Source organism: Ischnura elegans, chromosome 6 (assembly GCF_921293095.1).
Source record: "Ischnura elegans chromosome 6, ioIscEleg1.1, whole genome shotgun sequence".
Lineage (NCBI taxonomy): Eukaryota > Metazoa > Arthropoda > Insecta > Odonata > Coenagrionidae > Ischnura > Ischnura elegans.
The window spans coordinates 2,599,690-2,613,137 of NC_060251.1; the positions used below are offsets into that span (position 1 = coordinate 2,599,690).

The window sequence follows — 13,448 nt, forward strand, 5'->3', positions numbered from 1 at the left end:
TACATATATGAATCATGTAATATTTGGCCCTTTCAAATTCTCAAGCAGAAAAACCAATGGGGAACTTGCATGAATTTTTTTTATTTCATAGGCGGACAGAAAATTATTTTCTAAATACAACAAAGAAAACCGCATGTAAATCTGAGTTTTCCTTCGCGAGATATTTAATGATAAATATAACGAATTTTAAAGCGTGGGAAAAACTCCCTCACCCCCCAAGCCACTGCCGACGAAGCCTCGATGACGTCAAAGGTGCCTGAACATCACGCGAAGCTATTGTTGTGATTGTTTGTAATAGTTGCCAGCAGTACTACAACTAGTTGTGACTTGTGAGAGCTTCGTTTGTTAGACGTGTTGATTATTTTATATTTAAAGATAAATATCCGACGATAGAGGCTTGGAAGCCCTCGTATTTTGCATTATTTATAATATTCCCTTTTGCATTTGCATTATAGTAAGGGCATAAAATATAAAACTGGAGCAGTTAAACCAAAAATTTGATAATACCTAAATAACATCGTTGTAGGAGTCTGAGCCACGGCCATTGGAAGGGGGATACGTTAATTGTAAGTTTATGTTATCCACGGCATATCATTCATTTAAGTATGTAATTAGAACGATTTTGATATTTACTAATGTCCGCTTAGCTTTTATATACAATAACTTCATCCGTTTATTCGTAGGTACCGGAGAATTCGTCGTTTAGGACTGTCTGTGCTTGTATTATGGGGAGAATTCCAGTCAATGCAACTTTTGCTCGCTGATTCGAGACATCTACGAACATTTTTGTGCCAAAATAGTGTTATTTTCAACGTGACATCTCCCGTTAAGCTACTACTAATAATCACAGTGCCAGTGGTTGTAATGCACAAAGTTTGACAAGGTTGAAAAATATCGGCCAAGAGTTATCAGTGTTCCATCGTGATTGAATTGTAAAAAGTGCTATTACGCTATCGATAAATGTCTAACAGTAGTGTAAAAATTGTCAGTGGCGTGCTAATCTCCGTTGTTCACCGTAGATATGACATTTAACGATCACGCTATTGAAATAAAAACTGTGGGTGAAGTTTGTTATTCCATTATTTCAACAAATAGTAGTGAGAAATGTCACCTGTGTCACTTGTGTGGGCTAATTTAAGGGTTTAAATCAGTGAATAAATAGTTGTATTCATCATAACGAGTTCTGTTATTGTAAGTTGTACGTGATGAATATAAGAATGTGATAGTGACATCCTGTTTTTGATAAGAGTATTTGCCTATTTCCCACTATATTTTTATGGTATATGCTAGTATATTGTTTATGGATTTACCAATATTAATGAAATAGGTTGTAGCTTGTGTGTGTGTTGGCAGCGGAACCGATTCGCGATCTCACATGTGGATTGTGTGCAGACTGTTTTGCTGTGAATTCGTACCGTAGGACGGATAGGACTACCTTCTCCGTTAATCCGGCGTTGCCAAATTCAACAGCACAGCTTACTCTTATGTCATCAGCACAGCTTACGATCGTTATCCTCCAGTATTACAAGTTTCTTTTACAACTCGATTTGCCGCCGACGTATAGCAATAATTTGTCTTAACAAATTCCATGAGGGTCGTGGCATCAATTTTTGGTGTCCTAAAAAAAGGCTGGTGTCCTAACACCCCATGCCACACGCCTTTTATGCGGCTTGCGGGGTATTATGTACACGTAGATGAATTTCAGGTGTACTATTCGAACGAGTGGCAACGTTATCATCCATTTTTCTGATAACCAAAGCACACGAAGTGAAACGCTTGTACTTCATCATCCCGATGCCGCATTATTAATATCCCAAGTAATAATCTAGGCACAATAGCAATAGGAAAATTTGCCCAAGAATAACAGAACAAAATAAAGTAACGATGAGCGGCTAAATACTCCCTCAAAACAAATTTTACACCATGCGCTCAGCGTATTCCCCAACTCCCTACGGTTGTTTAGGCACCTATGACGTCACGCCTGGCCTCGGCAACGCTCGGGTGTCTTCGCGCAGTGGTCGGCTCAGAGAAATTTTTCTCGATTTTAAATGCAATTTTTTTATTTCATTTGATGTTGAATGGAAAAACTGAAGGTATTTTTGCAAGCTAATGTATCCATTTGACTTATTCAAAATAGTGTTTAGAGCAATCTACGACCCATGCAAGTTCCTCATTATTCTACATACTCACAATCAGCCAGCAGGTTTTGACGTCTCCACATTTCAGTATTACTGCCTGCAGAAAATTGCCTCTTGCTACACGCTTGTGTGATTGGGCAAGTACTTTCCTGCCAAAATTGCAAGATTATGGAGACTGGAATTTTTATTAAAAATTAGGTATATCAACGATTTTTTTGGATCTTGAATCTTCTTGGAATTCAAGTGGACGAAGCGAACGAACTAAAGAACTAAACTTTAGTTTTGTAGATCTAAAAAAATTCTATACTTCTCACGTCATTTAATCAACCTTAAAATCTCTTGCTTTTTTTAAGTTCAAGAAAAAACTATACGCTACAAATTAATATCACATCGGACGGACGCAGTAATAAAAAAGGCTAAAAGAGCCTTGTGGTGTGAAAACTTCCCATTCCGTGCGACTCACCTCGGCGAAGTTGGATAGGGAAAAAGGGTATCGGTTGTTGCCTTTCACGGAAACAGTTCATTTCTCTCTCTTAAGCATGCTGAAATAATCTCTTCACTTTACTTCAATACCCGGGGCATATTTCTTATGCGTGGGATAGTACCGAAAAATATCCAATCTTTAGTATTTTCACTTGTGAAATGCGCTAATTGTTCAAGTCGATCTATACATAATCCTTTTTAACATCCTCACTTTAGTGTTTTAAGCCAATGAAGACGATTATCCATGCATTAAATTACGATTTTCAAGACTAATGTTTTAAAAAACTTAAAAAATCGGCCTCAGTTACCGAGCCTTAAGAGTTCCGCGGCGTGTAGCTGAGCTTTGACGTGCGATTGAAAAATCGCTCTTATTTCCTCCGTCGCAGACTTTTTTTTCCAAGATTTCTAATTAGTACTCTTTAGAAATCTCTAATTTATATTGTGGTTCAAATTTTCCGAGTTATATTTTCCGTAAACGAAAGATAATGTCTAATTTATGTCAAATTTCACGTGAAAAACGGGTCGGCCATTTTACGTCGTAAAACCAGACAGATGAGAGCCAAAATCTTCAAAAGTCATTGAATGTACAGGCAAAGCACCAGATCAAAGGAATGTTTCGTTTTTTATTCCATAAAACTCATACTAACACAAAACCACTTGGATAAATTCAAAGATTTTTTTTAGGAAAAACGATATCTCGCGTGGCATTGAAAAATTGGTCATGTTTGGGCCGTTGTATCTCACTAAAGGTTCGTAATTATGTAAAATGGCATATAAATCTATATCTGGTAATGATTTATGATTATTTACGCTACTTTTCAAGCCTCTATCTCCAAAAAGGTCATTTTGGACTTTATTCCAGCTTTTTCCGATTTCGGACCAGTGTGCGCCGGGTAGGAAGACGATCGGCCGCCGCGGCTGGCGTAAAGGTATTCGGCGCCCACTTCGACAACTATAGTGTATTCGGCAAGCTGAAACTACCAGGTCATGGCATTAGAATGACTTATCGGCTTTAAAAATTTGCATAAGTTTCATGATAGCGCTTCCTGTCGGCAGATTGCTGGACCTACTAGACTCGAAAGCTCTGTAACCTTAATTACTCGACTCGACATTCGTAATGCTACTCGAAACGCTCGAGTCGAGTACCAACTACTCGATCGACTTGAATTTTCGAGTACTCGCACATCCCTAGAAGATATGTATTTTGTCATTATGATTACATGGCGCGAAAATTCAAATGACTGTTGGAAACGCGGCCATATATTTTGTTGTTTGAAGTACTACTGGAATCGGAATCGATTTTTCACCTTGGCAAGTACTTGTTTACGATTCCGGTTCTTGGTCGAGAATCGAGGAATCGAAGAATCGAGGAATCGAACCGACCCATCACTACCTATAAGAAACCACGACTTATGGCAAATTGTCTATGCAGGCGAGTGCCTGGCTATGACTCACGCTATCTCAACTTCCACTTCCCCCACTGCCCTTCCACTCCAGTTTTAATTTGACTAATCATGGCGTAAACATGCCCGAGTGTGACGAAATCTCCAGTTCCTTTGGGCCGCATTCAACCACATGTGATGCTACGGCAATAGTTGCACCTTTGCGATAAGAAATATACGAGACACATTCAAAAAGTAAGGGCCGTTTGGTCACAGGAAATAATATACTCATTTGAAACAAATTTTATTGGCACTTTTAATTAACTATAAATCTACTTCACTTCTCTACACAATCGCCGTTCACTTCTAAACATTATTCATACCACTGCACCAGCTTCTTCAACAGCTCTGTATACATTAGACTCTCGTTCTTACGAAGTGCGCGGGACTGAAAAACCAGAGGTTTGTAATAACGAAGTTCATATGAACTTTTCTTTTAGGAAAAGTAGGAAGAAAACAGTATTTAATAAACGCGATTAAATTACACCAAAATATATAAAAACAGGAAAATTTGTTTCAGTTTCTCAACAGAAGAATGCGGACCAACGCAATCGAAGTTTGATATCTTCCCGAATACAGTAAGTCCAATATACAAACTGGATGCGTTCCAAGACCTTGTTCCTAAGTTGATAAACCTAGAGTACGGCCGCCGTGAGTTGTCCGATGACAAGCAAAATGGACTCAGTCAGGGTAAGGGGCAAGGTTGCCAGGTAAGAAAGGGAAATGCCTACAAAAGGTTCTGCGAAGAAAGGAGCCGGAAGGGACGATGAGCGTGAAGGACCCAGAGGAAGAAGCACTTGTTTTGGTGATTCGAAGATAGGGTTTGTTTTGGTGGATCAGGCTATTTCGGTGCACCTAATCCAGTTGACAACGTTGTGAGACGAGGCGAGGGTGCGTTTGGAGGACAGCGATTGGCTGTAAAATGTGCTGGCATAGGGTTATCCACCCCTCCTATTGTGCCGTCATCGGGCGACTCTCACCGGCCAGACTGTAAGAAAGGCATTGACAAGCACGGATATCCCACAAAATGCAACACTGCATCACAATTGTGCTCAAACTAACGATATTACGAACTGATCTAGCTGGGCGTGCAATGCAGCCAGAGCAAAAAAAAAATCGCTCCTCGCAGTAAGGAAGAACGGGTGAAACTATGAACAGCTCTTAAATTCACACCCGATTCAAAGATACTTTGTTCAGATTGTGCCCACAGTGAGAGTTTCTCTATGCCACACGGTGTAGCATCGGCCAAATCGAAAGGCGCCAAATTCAAAATTTGAAATTATTGAATGCTGGTATCTCTGAAAGTTCGTAATCGAATGTGCGTAGGAAGAGGACCTACTGTACATCCAATTTACAAGTGGTTATCAGTGGGTTACCATGACTTCACAGGAATGAAGCTTATTATATGATATTGCTTGTGCACTGAATAAAAAACCATAATTGACGCCCTTGGTCACAGTACACGAGGAGAACTTGAATGTGCCACGATTATTAAAACTTAGCGCAGTGAATATCAACCTAAATGCCGTTGTTTATGCGTGGAACTTCGTAATGACCGGGACTGAGGTTCATAATTTCGTAAAAATGAAAGTTTCGTAAAAATGAAAATTTCGTAATAACGTTTCTATTACTATAGCCTGGATAGGCCTTTCCATCGGGACCAATGATTTGCTGCGTAATAACGAGAACTTCATAATAACATTGTTTGTATTAATGAGTCTACTGTGGAAGCTCGCTGCGTGAGAGTTGAACCAATTGATGATCCCCTTCCCGAGCTCCTCTTTGGTTCCGAAACACTGTCCACCGTGCCACTGTTTCAAGTTGGTTTCACGGCACCATTGTCTAACCTTTCCTTCACTCAGTAGGCCCATAAACTGGGCATAACTCCCGATGAATTTCAGCAGCTGACAATCCTTTTCCATACAAGAATCGCGTGACATAACGCACTTCACAGCTGGCGGGATCAACAATAGTTGCGGACATTGTTGTTTGCATGCACGGACAAGCAAACGCCTTCTAAAACAAAAAAATATGCTCCTATAGCCTCTCAATGAATCAGCAAGTGGTGCTGCAGGAGTAAAACTGTGTTCTTAAGCTCCAATATTTAAATATATGCAAATGCCATTACTTTATGAATGTGCCTTGTACATTGATGATTGTACATTAAACATAGTAGATAACATTTTTCGTAATTTACGATTAGTTAACCATTGAAGAATCTTCTAAAATTAATCAATGGTTTTTCCTGCCACTGATTGTCGTCTGCTTTGCCAGAGCAGGCTTCTAAGTAAACTTCCAAACATTCCAGCAAGTAAATAAAATAACTCTGTAAAATTATAGGTTTTCCCGGCGTATAGATCGAAGAAAAATTTCTCGGGATTCCCACTGGGTTTGGTACTGTATTAATTCTCCCTAATTAACTAAATTAAAAAATTGAGAAGTAACCCAGTACCACACCCGGTGGGAAACCCGAGAAATTTTTCTTCAAAATAACTCTGGTTTATGAATGGAATTCTGGTGTAAATAATATGGCCGGTGTAGTCTTACATTACATATAATTCAATGGTCCTGGTTCTTTTGTGTCTGATTTTATTTTTTTTTATAAAGATCACGGAAAATGGCGAAGGAATGAGATTTGATGCAGAGATAATCCGCATCACGGATAAACCACAGGCAGATAATTGGAAGTCTGCTGATTATATAAAAAAAACACAAATATAAGCCCAAGTTGAGTACACACAGTATAGAGCACAATGAAAGACACAACAGACTCACACCACTAAATTGAGGCTTAGAAGGGAACGTGTACAGCAGCATACATCTAAGGACCTGTGGAGTAATGAAACATACAGTCACAGTCAAAGAACTGCAGAGACAGACAACTTTGTACTCACGTCACTCACACAGGTTCAAAGACATAACCACTAAAAGAAGTAATTTAGCTGGTATCTCCAACACCAAATCTGCCTTACCTAAATCCCCAAGCATATATCACAGCTTTGCATAATAATGGCAGCTTAACTTAAGTTGAAAATCAGGAATTAGTAACAGCATGTTAGATTTTTGATTGATGAACATGCCATCTGATGTGCAGGACTTCAGAGTACCGACACATTGACAATTACGAAGATGTGGGTTTGGAGGAGAATGGATAAGTTCTGTTGGCAGATATGAAGAGGAACAATCACGTGCTAGACACGGAGGGCGAGGAGAGGAAACTTTCGGATGTGTAACGGGGAGACAGAAGGTTTGGATGGAGGGAGTACTGAGCGGGGATAGGATGTTAAAATCCACATTCGAAGGAAGAAATTTAAGTAAGCAATTGAAAGGGAGTAGACCTAATAGTGAGCTGAAGAGGGAAGTCTAATCTGGGCTGGCTCATGTGACTCTTCCTCTTCATATCTGCCAACTGAACTTATCCATTCTCCTCCAAACCCACATCTTCGTAATTGTCAATGTGTCGGTACTCTGAAGTCCTGCACATCAGATGGCATGTTCATCGATCAAAAATCTAATATGCTGCTACTAATTCCTGATTTTCAACTTACAAGGCACCCCACGTGAACTACACTTGACCAATAGCACAAATAAATAATAAAACATGCCATTAACAAATCAAAGGGAAATAGCACTCACCATAATTATCATCATCACCATGAAGCATATTCCCACCACGATTGCAAATGGCAACAGTAGATGAGTGTTTATATTGAATGGTAAATTGTCATTGATAAATATATAAAACCTGGAAGAGAAAGAAAGAGAAAACATTGAGTGCCATAGCAGAAAAAACATGATATTCATTATCATTTTTGAATGAGATTTAATAATTTTCAGTCAACTACGCAGCCAAGTTATCTGTCCATGTAAGTGTACTCTCAGTCTAGTGTAAGATGCGCCATGTATTTAGCATAGGCTTTTCGCCGGGACCGCAATATCACTTCTTATTAATCGAAAACTTCGTAAAATCCTGCTTCGTATAATGGAGAGTTTACTGTAATTTTATATCACCGAATTTAAATTAAACATTCTGGAATGAATTCAGTGATGAAAAAAGAAGCACCATTACAATATGTTCTTTTAATTAGCCTTCTTCTGGGAATATTCCATTATCTTTGTTTGCTTGGTCATTTTATTTGTGCAAATTATTTCTATTCTTTTTACTATGATGTCCAACAGCTCTAATTCTTCTGCTCCGACTGCATATTGAAAACCTATCAATCAATGCCATCATCAAAAAATTATTGTTTGCATCGCACTCCTGCCAATCAGGCAATCAAGTACGTCTCTGAACCATGTTTCTGCGATGAGAAATAACGATTTTGTTAACTTTGCTAAAATGGCCAAGTTAATAAAATTGTTATTTTTCATCGCAGAAACACGGTTCAAAGACGTACTTGATTTCCTCCACTACAATCGCAAATTGCTGGAAATCGGACGGATTCCCTTTGATAGCGCATCATGAGGATGTTCTCGAGGTTGGTAATTGATACAACTAGCCTACTAGTAATTCTACTGCTATAATATCACAGCTATGGTTGATTCGTTACGTTATACCTTCAGGAAGCTGCAGTGGATAAAATCGCAGAGGAAATTAGAGGCTTAAAAGATGATTTTGAAAAATTCTTGGAAACAGCAAGAAGAGCACAGCGCGCAGCATCAAACGATTACATTGCCCTAGACGATGATCTCCAGGCTTGTGACAATGCTATGCCGGTACCTACGTCGGAAGAAGCAGCGGCCGGGACTAGTCATAATAGCAGTGACGACGAAGATGAAAGTGAGGAAGTACCGTATAAGGGCGTGTAAGAGGCGCACCTTTTTTCCCAGAAATTGCAGCCAAAAATGAGGGTGCGCCTCTTACACAAACTTCTTATCTTCCCCCCTCCCCTTCACCGGTCGCAAGTCTACGGGGAGCTGAGTGGGCCTTGGTTTTCAGATGAAGACAAGTCAAAAACAAGATGCAGGAAGGGGAGTTTCTCCCTTAGTGACCAATTTTTAAAATGCTCCTGTTTGCTTTTCTTGTAAGCATCGCGCCGTCACGTCGGTACCCCAGAGGTGAACATGGAAGATCGCGCAGGGTTTTTCGCTCCGGAGGGTGTGCTAAATTTACTGCCATGAGTGGGCATCCCTCGGCATTTATACTGCAAATAGTAATCGGTTATCAAACGTAGAGAAATGCGTATTTTTGAAGGACATACCTGGTTAATAGTCAATATCTGTCTTGCCGAGTAATTTCCATTACGCTGCGGACCTGATTTTCCAAAAATCATCTTCAGACGCTAATACGAGGATTATTGCAACTGAAAATAACATTGGTGTCAAAACCTGCGCTTTAAAAAATTGGAACGAGTGTGTTCATTGTTGGACTAAATTGTGGATGGAAGAAATCAGAAATGCTTAAATAAGTGAAAAGTGCGGAAGGAGAGGTCCAGGGGAAGGAGCGCGATCCGACCGTCTTCGAAGCAAGCAACAAATTACGGAGGGGAAGGAGCACGCTCCCTCCCCTCCGTATTTCAAGCTACGAGGCTATGAGCGAAGGAGCACAGGAAGAACACGTCCTATCTTGCATGTGACGTCGTTGCCTTCAAAGCGAAGGGGCGAAGGCACAGCAGTTTGCGTTGCCCAAAGTTTCCAGTCCGTCTCGTCTTGTTGGTGAGACGGGGTAGGGATGAAACACGTTTCCATTTTTCCCCTGTAACTTGATGTTTTCCTATTTTCCTGTGGGGTCTCGGAAAGGAAAAAAAAACGGCCGAGGCATTGGCTGATGGAGGGCCGAGTGTGGTTCCGTTAAATCTACGACGTGGTTATTATCCTACGGAGCTGAGATTGCCCCGATTGTTGTCCAAGCTCTTGGGAAGGTTCATGCTAGGTGCCTGTCGTGTTTTGCCTTAAAATTTTCCACGGCTGCAATTCTATTGCAATACTCCTGCGAGAGCATTTAAAAAAAAATTGTTCGTGAGTAGGACAAGCATCGTAGAGCAACGGCGCATGCGAAGAGACGGTCGGAACACTTTTTACTCCCTCTTATGCCGCTATTACCGCCGCAGTTATCAAAAATTCTTCTTTCAATTAGCATTGAAAGAGGAAATTTCGATAACTGTCGAAATTCCAGGCGTACGTCTGCAACACAGTGCGATAGTATTAAAAAAATGCCGCATAATTTTATTCTTCATAGCTCCGATGCTCAAAATAGGGGTGCGCCTCTTACACGTGTGCGCCTCTTACACACGCTTATACGGTAATTTCACCAAATAAAAAAGAAGTATATGCAGCCCTCCAAACATTAAGATATTTTGATCTGCCTAACGATTTAGATCCCCAATTTAATTCCCATTTATGCAAGTTAGAAACCATGGTGGAAGTGGCTATGGAGAAGGGCAAAAAGCAAAAAAAATAACAGATTTGGGTAATATAATTTCGTGTATATATTAGCCTTCCTGAATAAACAAATTAAATATCTTAAGTATTGGGCTCTATTTACCACCAACTTATTTTTCAGGCTACTCGTAATGAAGACGCACTTCTAACTCTAACCATGAACTTTCTTCTCGCGTGCCTCCCTGCTCTCCCATGCCGAGAGATCTTTCTTTCGAAACTCTTTCTTTACTCCCTCCTACGGCCTTCTGACACCCACCTTACGCATCCCAAACCCGTCCTACCCCAGCATTTCCCATTCACTCCCTCCCTAAGGTGACAGAGCTTGTGTGCATCGTAAACAAATACGGCCCCCAAACGTAGACTGAGGCAGAGCTGAAGGCCATTTCCCCACCCTTCTTTCTCCTGCCCCCTTCACCACTCCTTATGCTGACCGCTTCTTTCCTCAAGCAATCCCCATCCCACTCTTATTCACCCCACCCACTGAGAACGTTCTCCGACTGTGGAGAAGGGCATGGTTCACCTTTACCGGCAACGGGGGTAAGTTTTTAACGGGAGAGAGGCTGAAGAAGTATCTTCCACTATCGGGGAAATGGTGTCGTGCTTATAATTCTCTTTCTTCTTCTCTGCTGACTTTTCCATTGAAATTATTTACTTTGCTCTTTCCACACTATATTTATTTACGATAATGGCGCGACTATTTTTTAGTGCTAAAACTAAGAAAATCTTTTCTCTATGTCAATGATCCTTTGCATAACTTTCAATACGGCGGAGAAAGGAACACGAAAACTAAATGAGGTGAAGGTACAGGTTTTTGCATGTCATTTTTGGGAATTCACGCAAGTGAACCAATACTTCACACATGTTGAGAAATGATGAAATGCCTCTTGTAGGAAAACAATCAATGTGAGTAATAACGTTCCTCTCTTTATTTCTCCGATAATGGAAGATGTTGCTCCTGTCGTTTTCCGGTTAGAACCTTGCTCCTGTCGGCACAAAAGAAGAGAGACATACTACATGAACATAGAACCTCACACCCGGTAGGAAGAATATGGTCCTGATGAAGAATTAAGTCTTTCATAGCAACGTCTGCAAAGATGATGGAGCACAGCAGCCGGACGGAGAACTCAAACAGAATTTACTTCAAACATTCGCCAGAAGATAATCATATCCTACATAATTTATAATCCTAACTGAATCTCAATGAAAATAACTAATTGAAAAGATAGTACATTCAGCTGAAAACACGGAGTAACTCGAAATATTAACTAACGAAGGTTATTTTGGAAACGGGTTAAGGCCATCGTATTTCTTTTTTTCTCGTCACTGAGCGATAGAGGGCAACATAAATGGTGGTTAGGCCGGCTGCCGCTAAAATTCCGTGGGTGTTGGAAACAAATATCCATTTTACGCGTACCTAATAGTTGCTATTTGCTCCTAACCACAAATTTATATCATTAAATTCTTATAATAAACTTTGAAATTCATTATTTGATTACGTTTTCTAAACTGGTTGGGAATTTCTTAAGCGATCATTAATATTGAAGTATGTACAAGAAATAGGAATTTTATGGTGGTATAATTATTTAACAGCATAAGTTGATAACAAAAAGCCTTTTCTAAGAATTCTACCGTGAATAACCATTGAAAACATTTAAACAAGGCCACTAAAGACAAAAAAGGGCGGAGGAAACAAAAGCGAACATTTTTTCGTGACTTATGAAAAAGGTTTGAAATTACAAAACTCGATTTTACGAAGTGCCAATTTTCTGGTCCCACTGACTTCGTATAATCGAGAGTTTACTGTATTTGCTTTAAATTTTGGGAAGACTTTTTGAGAGTTAAGGTTGATACACATTGTTTTTAATTAAATGCTAATTGGATTTTAAGTCAAATATTTTTTTCAGTTTGTCCAAAGATTAAAATATTTTTACTTTGGAAGATTTTGTTTAATTTTATGGAGTTAATGGAATATGTTTATCCGTTTTACTTATTTATCAGCAATTATCTGTGTAAAAGGATCTCTTTCAGAATACTGATGTTTTGTGTGATCTACCTCACTGAGAGTTCAGTACATACTAATAAAGAATTTTTTGTTACCCTAATTAAAGGTTTTAAACTTACTATCTATTTAGAGCATAATTCATATGAAAATTAGAACATTTAACTATATTTAAAGGGGTTATTTTTCTTTAAACTGTGCCTAACCTCGATTTTACAATTTCTCGCGATTTACACTTACTTTCCTTGTCCCCCTCAAAAGTGTAAAAGAGGGGTTTTACTGTATATAGATTAATCGAAATTCATTGCTGTGCAATGGCCAAAAGCATTACCCGTCATTGGGTGCAGATAGCTGGCCACCAAAGTTATTTATCTGGTCTCCTTAACAGAATGACAATAAATAATTTAGATCATTAATTAAGCCTGGAGCTAATGGAATTGAGTTTTTTTCAAGCAATACGGTTTCAGATGTAATTTTTGCCGTCATAGTTTATCAGGCGATTGACTTCCAGGTAGAGGGTCTACGCTAAAGCCTTCAAGGTCATCGGTATTCACAGGGGAGAAATGGAGCGGTGGCCGAGTTGCGTATGAATAGCATCAACGCACAAAAGGGTCTGCTATAGAGTCTCAAACACAATTGCTTCATTCCATCCCAGCAGTCGTAGGCCCTCTGCATCTCAGGAATACAGTGCAGCAGTAGAAGGTGATTTCAATAGAGCCATACGGAGTAAAAACTAAGAGAACATCGGCAAATAATAGGAATGCGGGTAGAAAAATCAAGAAGTCATCAAGAAAAACCATAAACCTAGAAGAGAAATTGAAAGAGGTCAATTGCTTTGAAAATGGAGAGCGTCAAAGCGATAGTGTGCGGAGATTTAAACTCATGATGCATTATTCGGAATAAAGACAAAGCTAAGCCATCAGTGACCTCAGCCGCACCAACTTCAACCAAGCGGTCAACACATACGGAAAGACCGTTGTGAATCTGTACAAAAAGACGAGGATG

The 13,448-nt window shown here is 39.7% G+C and overlaps 1 protein-coding gene across 4 annotated transcripts in view; it reads right to left on the bottom strand.

Annotated features, from left to right (window-relative positions):
* The window catches only part of LOC124160407 (E3 ubiquitin-protein ligase RNF13-like), a 219,007-nt gene that overhangs the window by 33,235 nt on the left and 172,324 nt on the right, over nt 1-13,448 (bottom strand). For all 4 annotated transcript variants that reach the window (XM_046536248.1, XM_046536246.1, XM_046536245.1 and 1 more), the window contains one exon: nt 7,700-7,808. In XM_046536248.1, the coding sequence (XP_046392204.1) occupies nt 7,700-7,808 (109 nt within the window). The remainder of the gene's footprint in view (nt 1-7,699; nt 7,809-13,448) is intronic.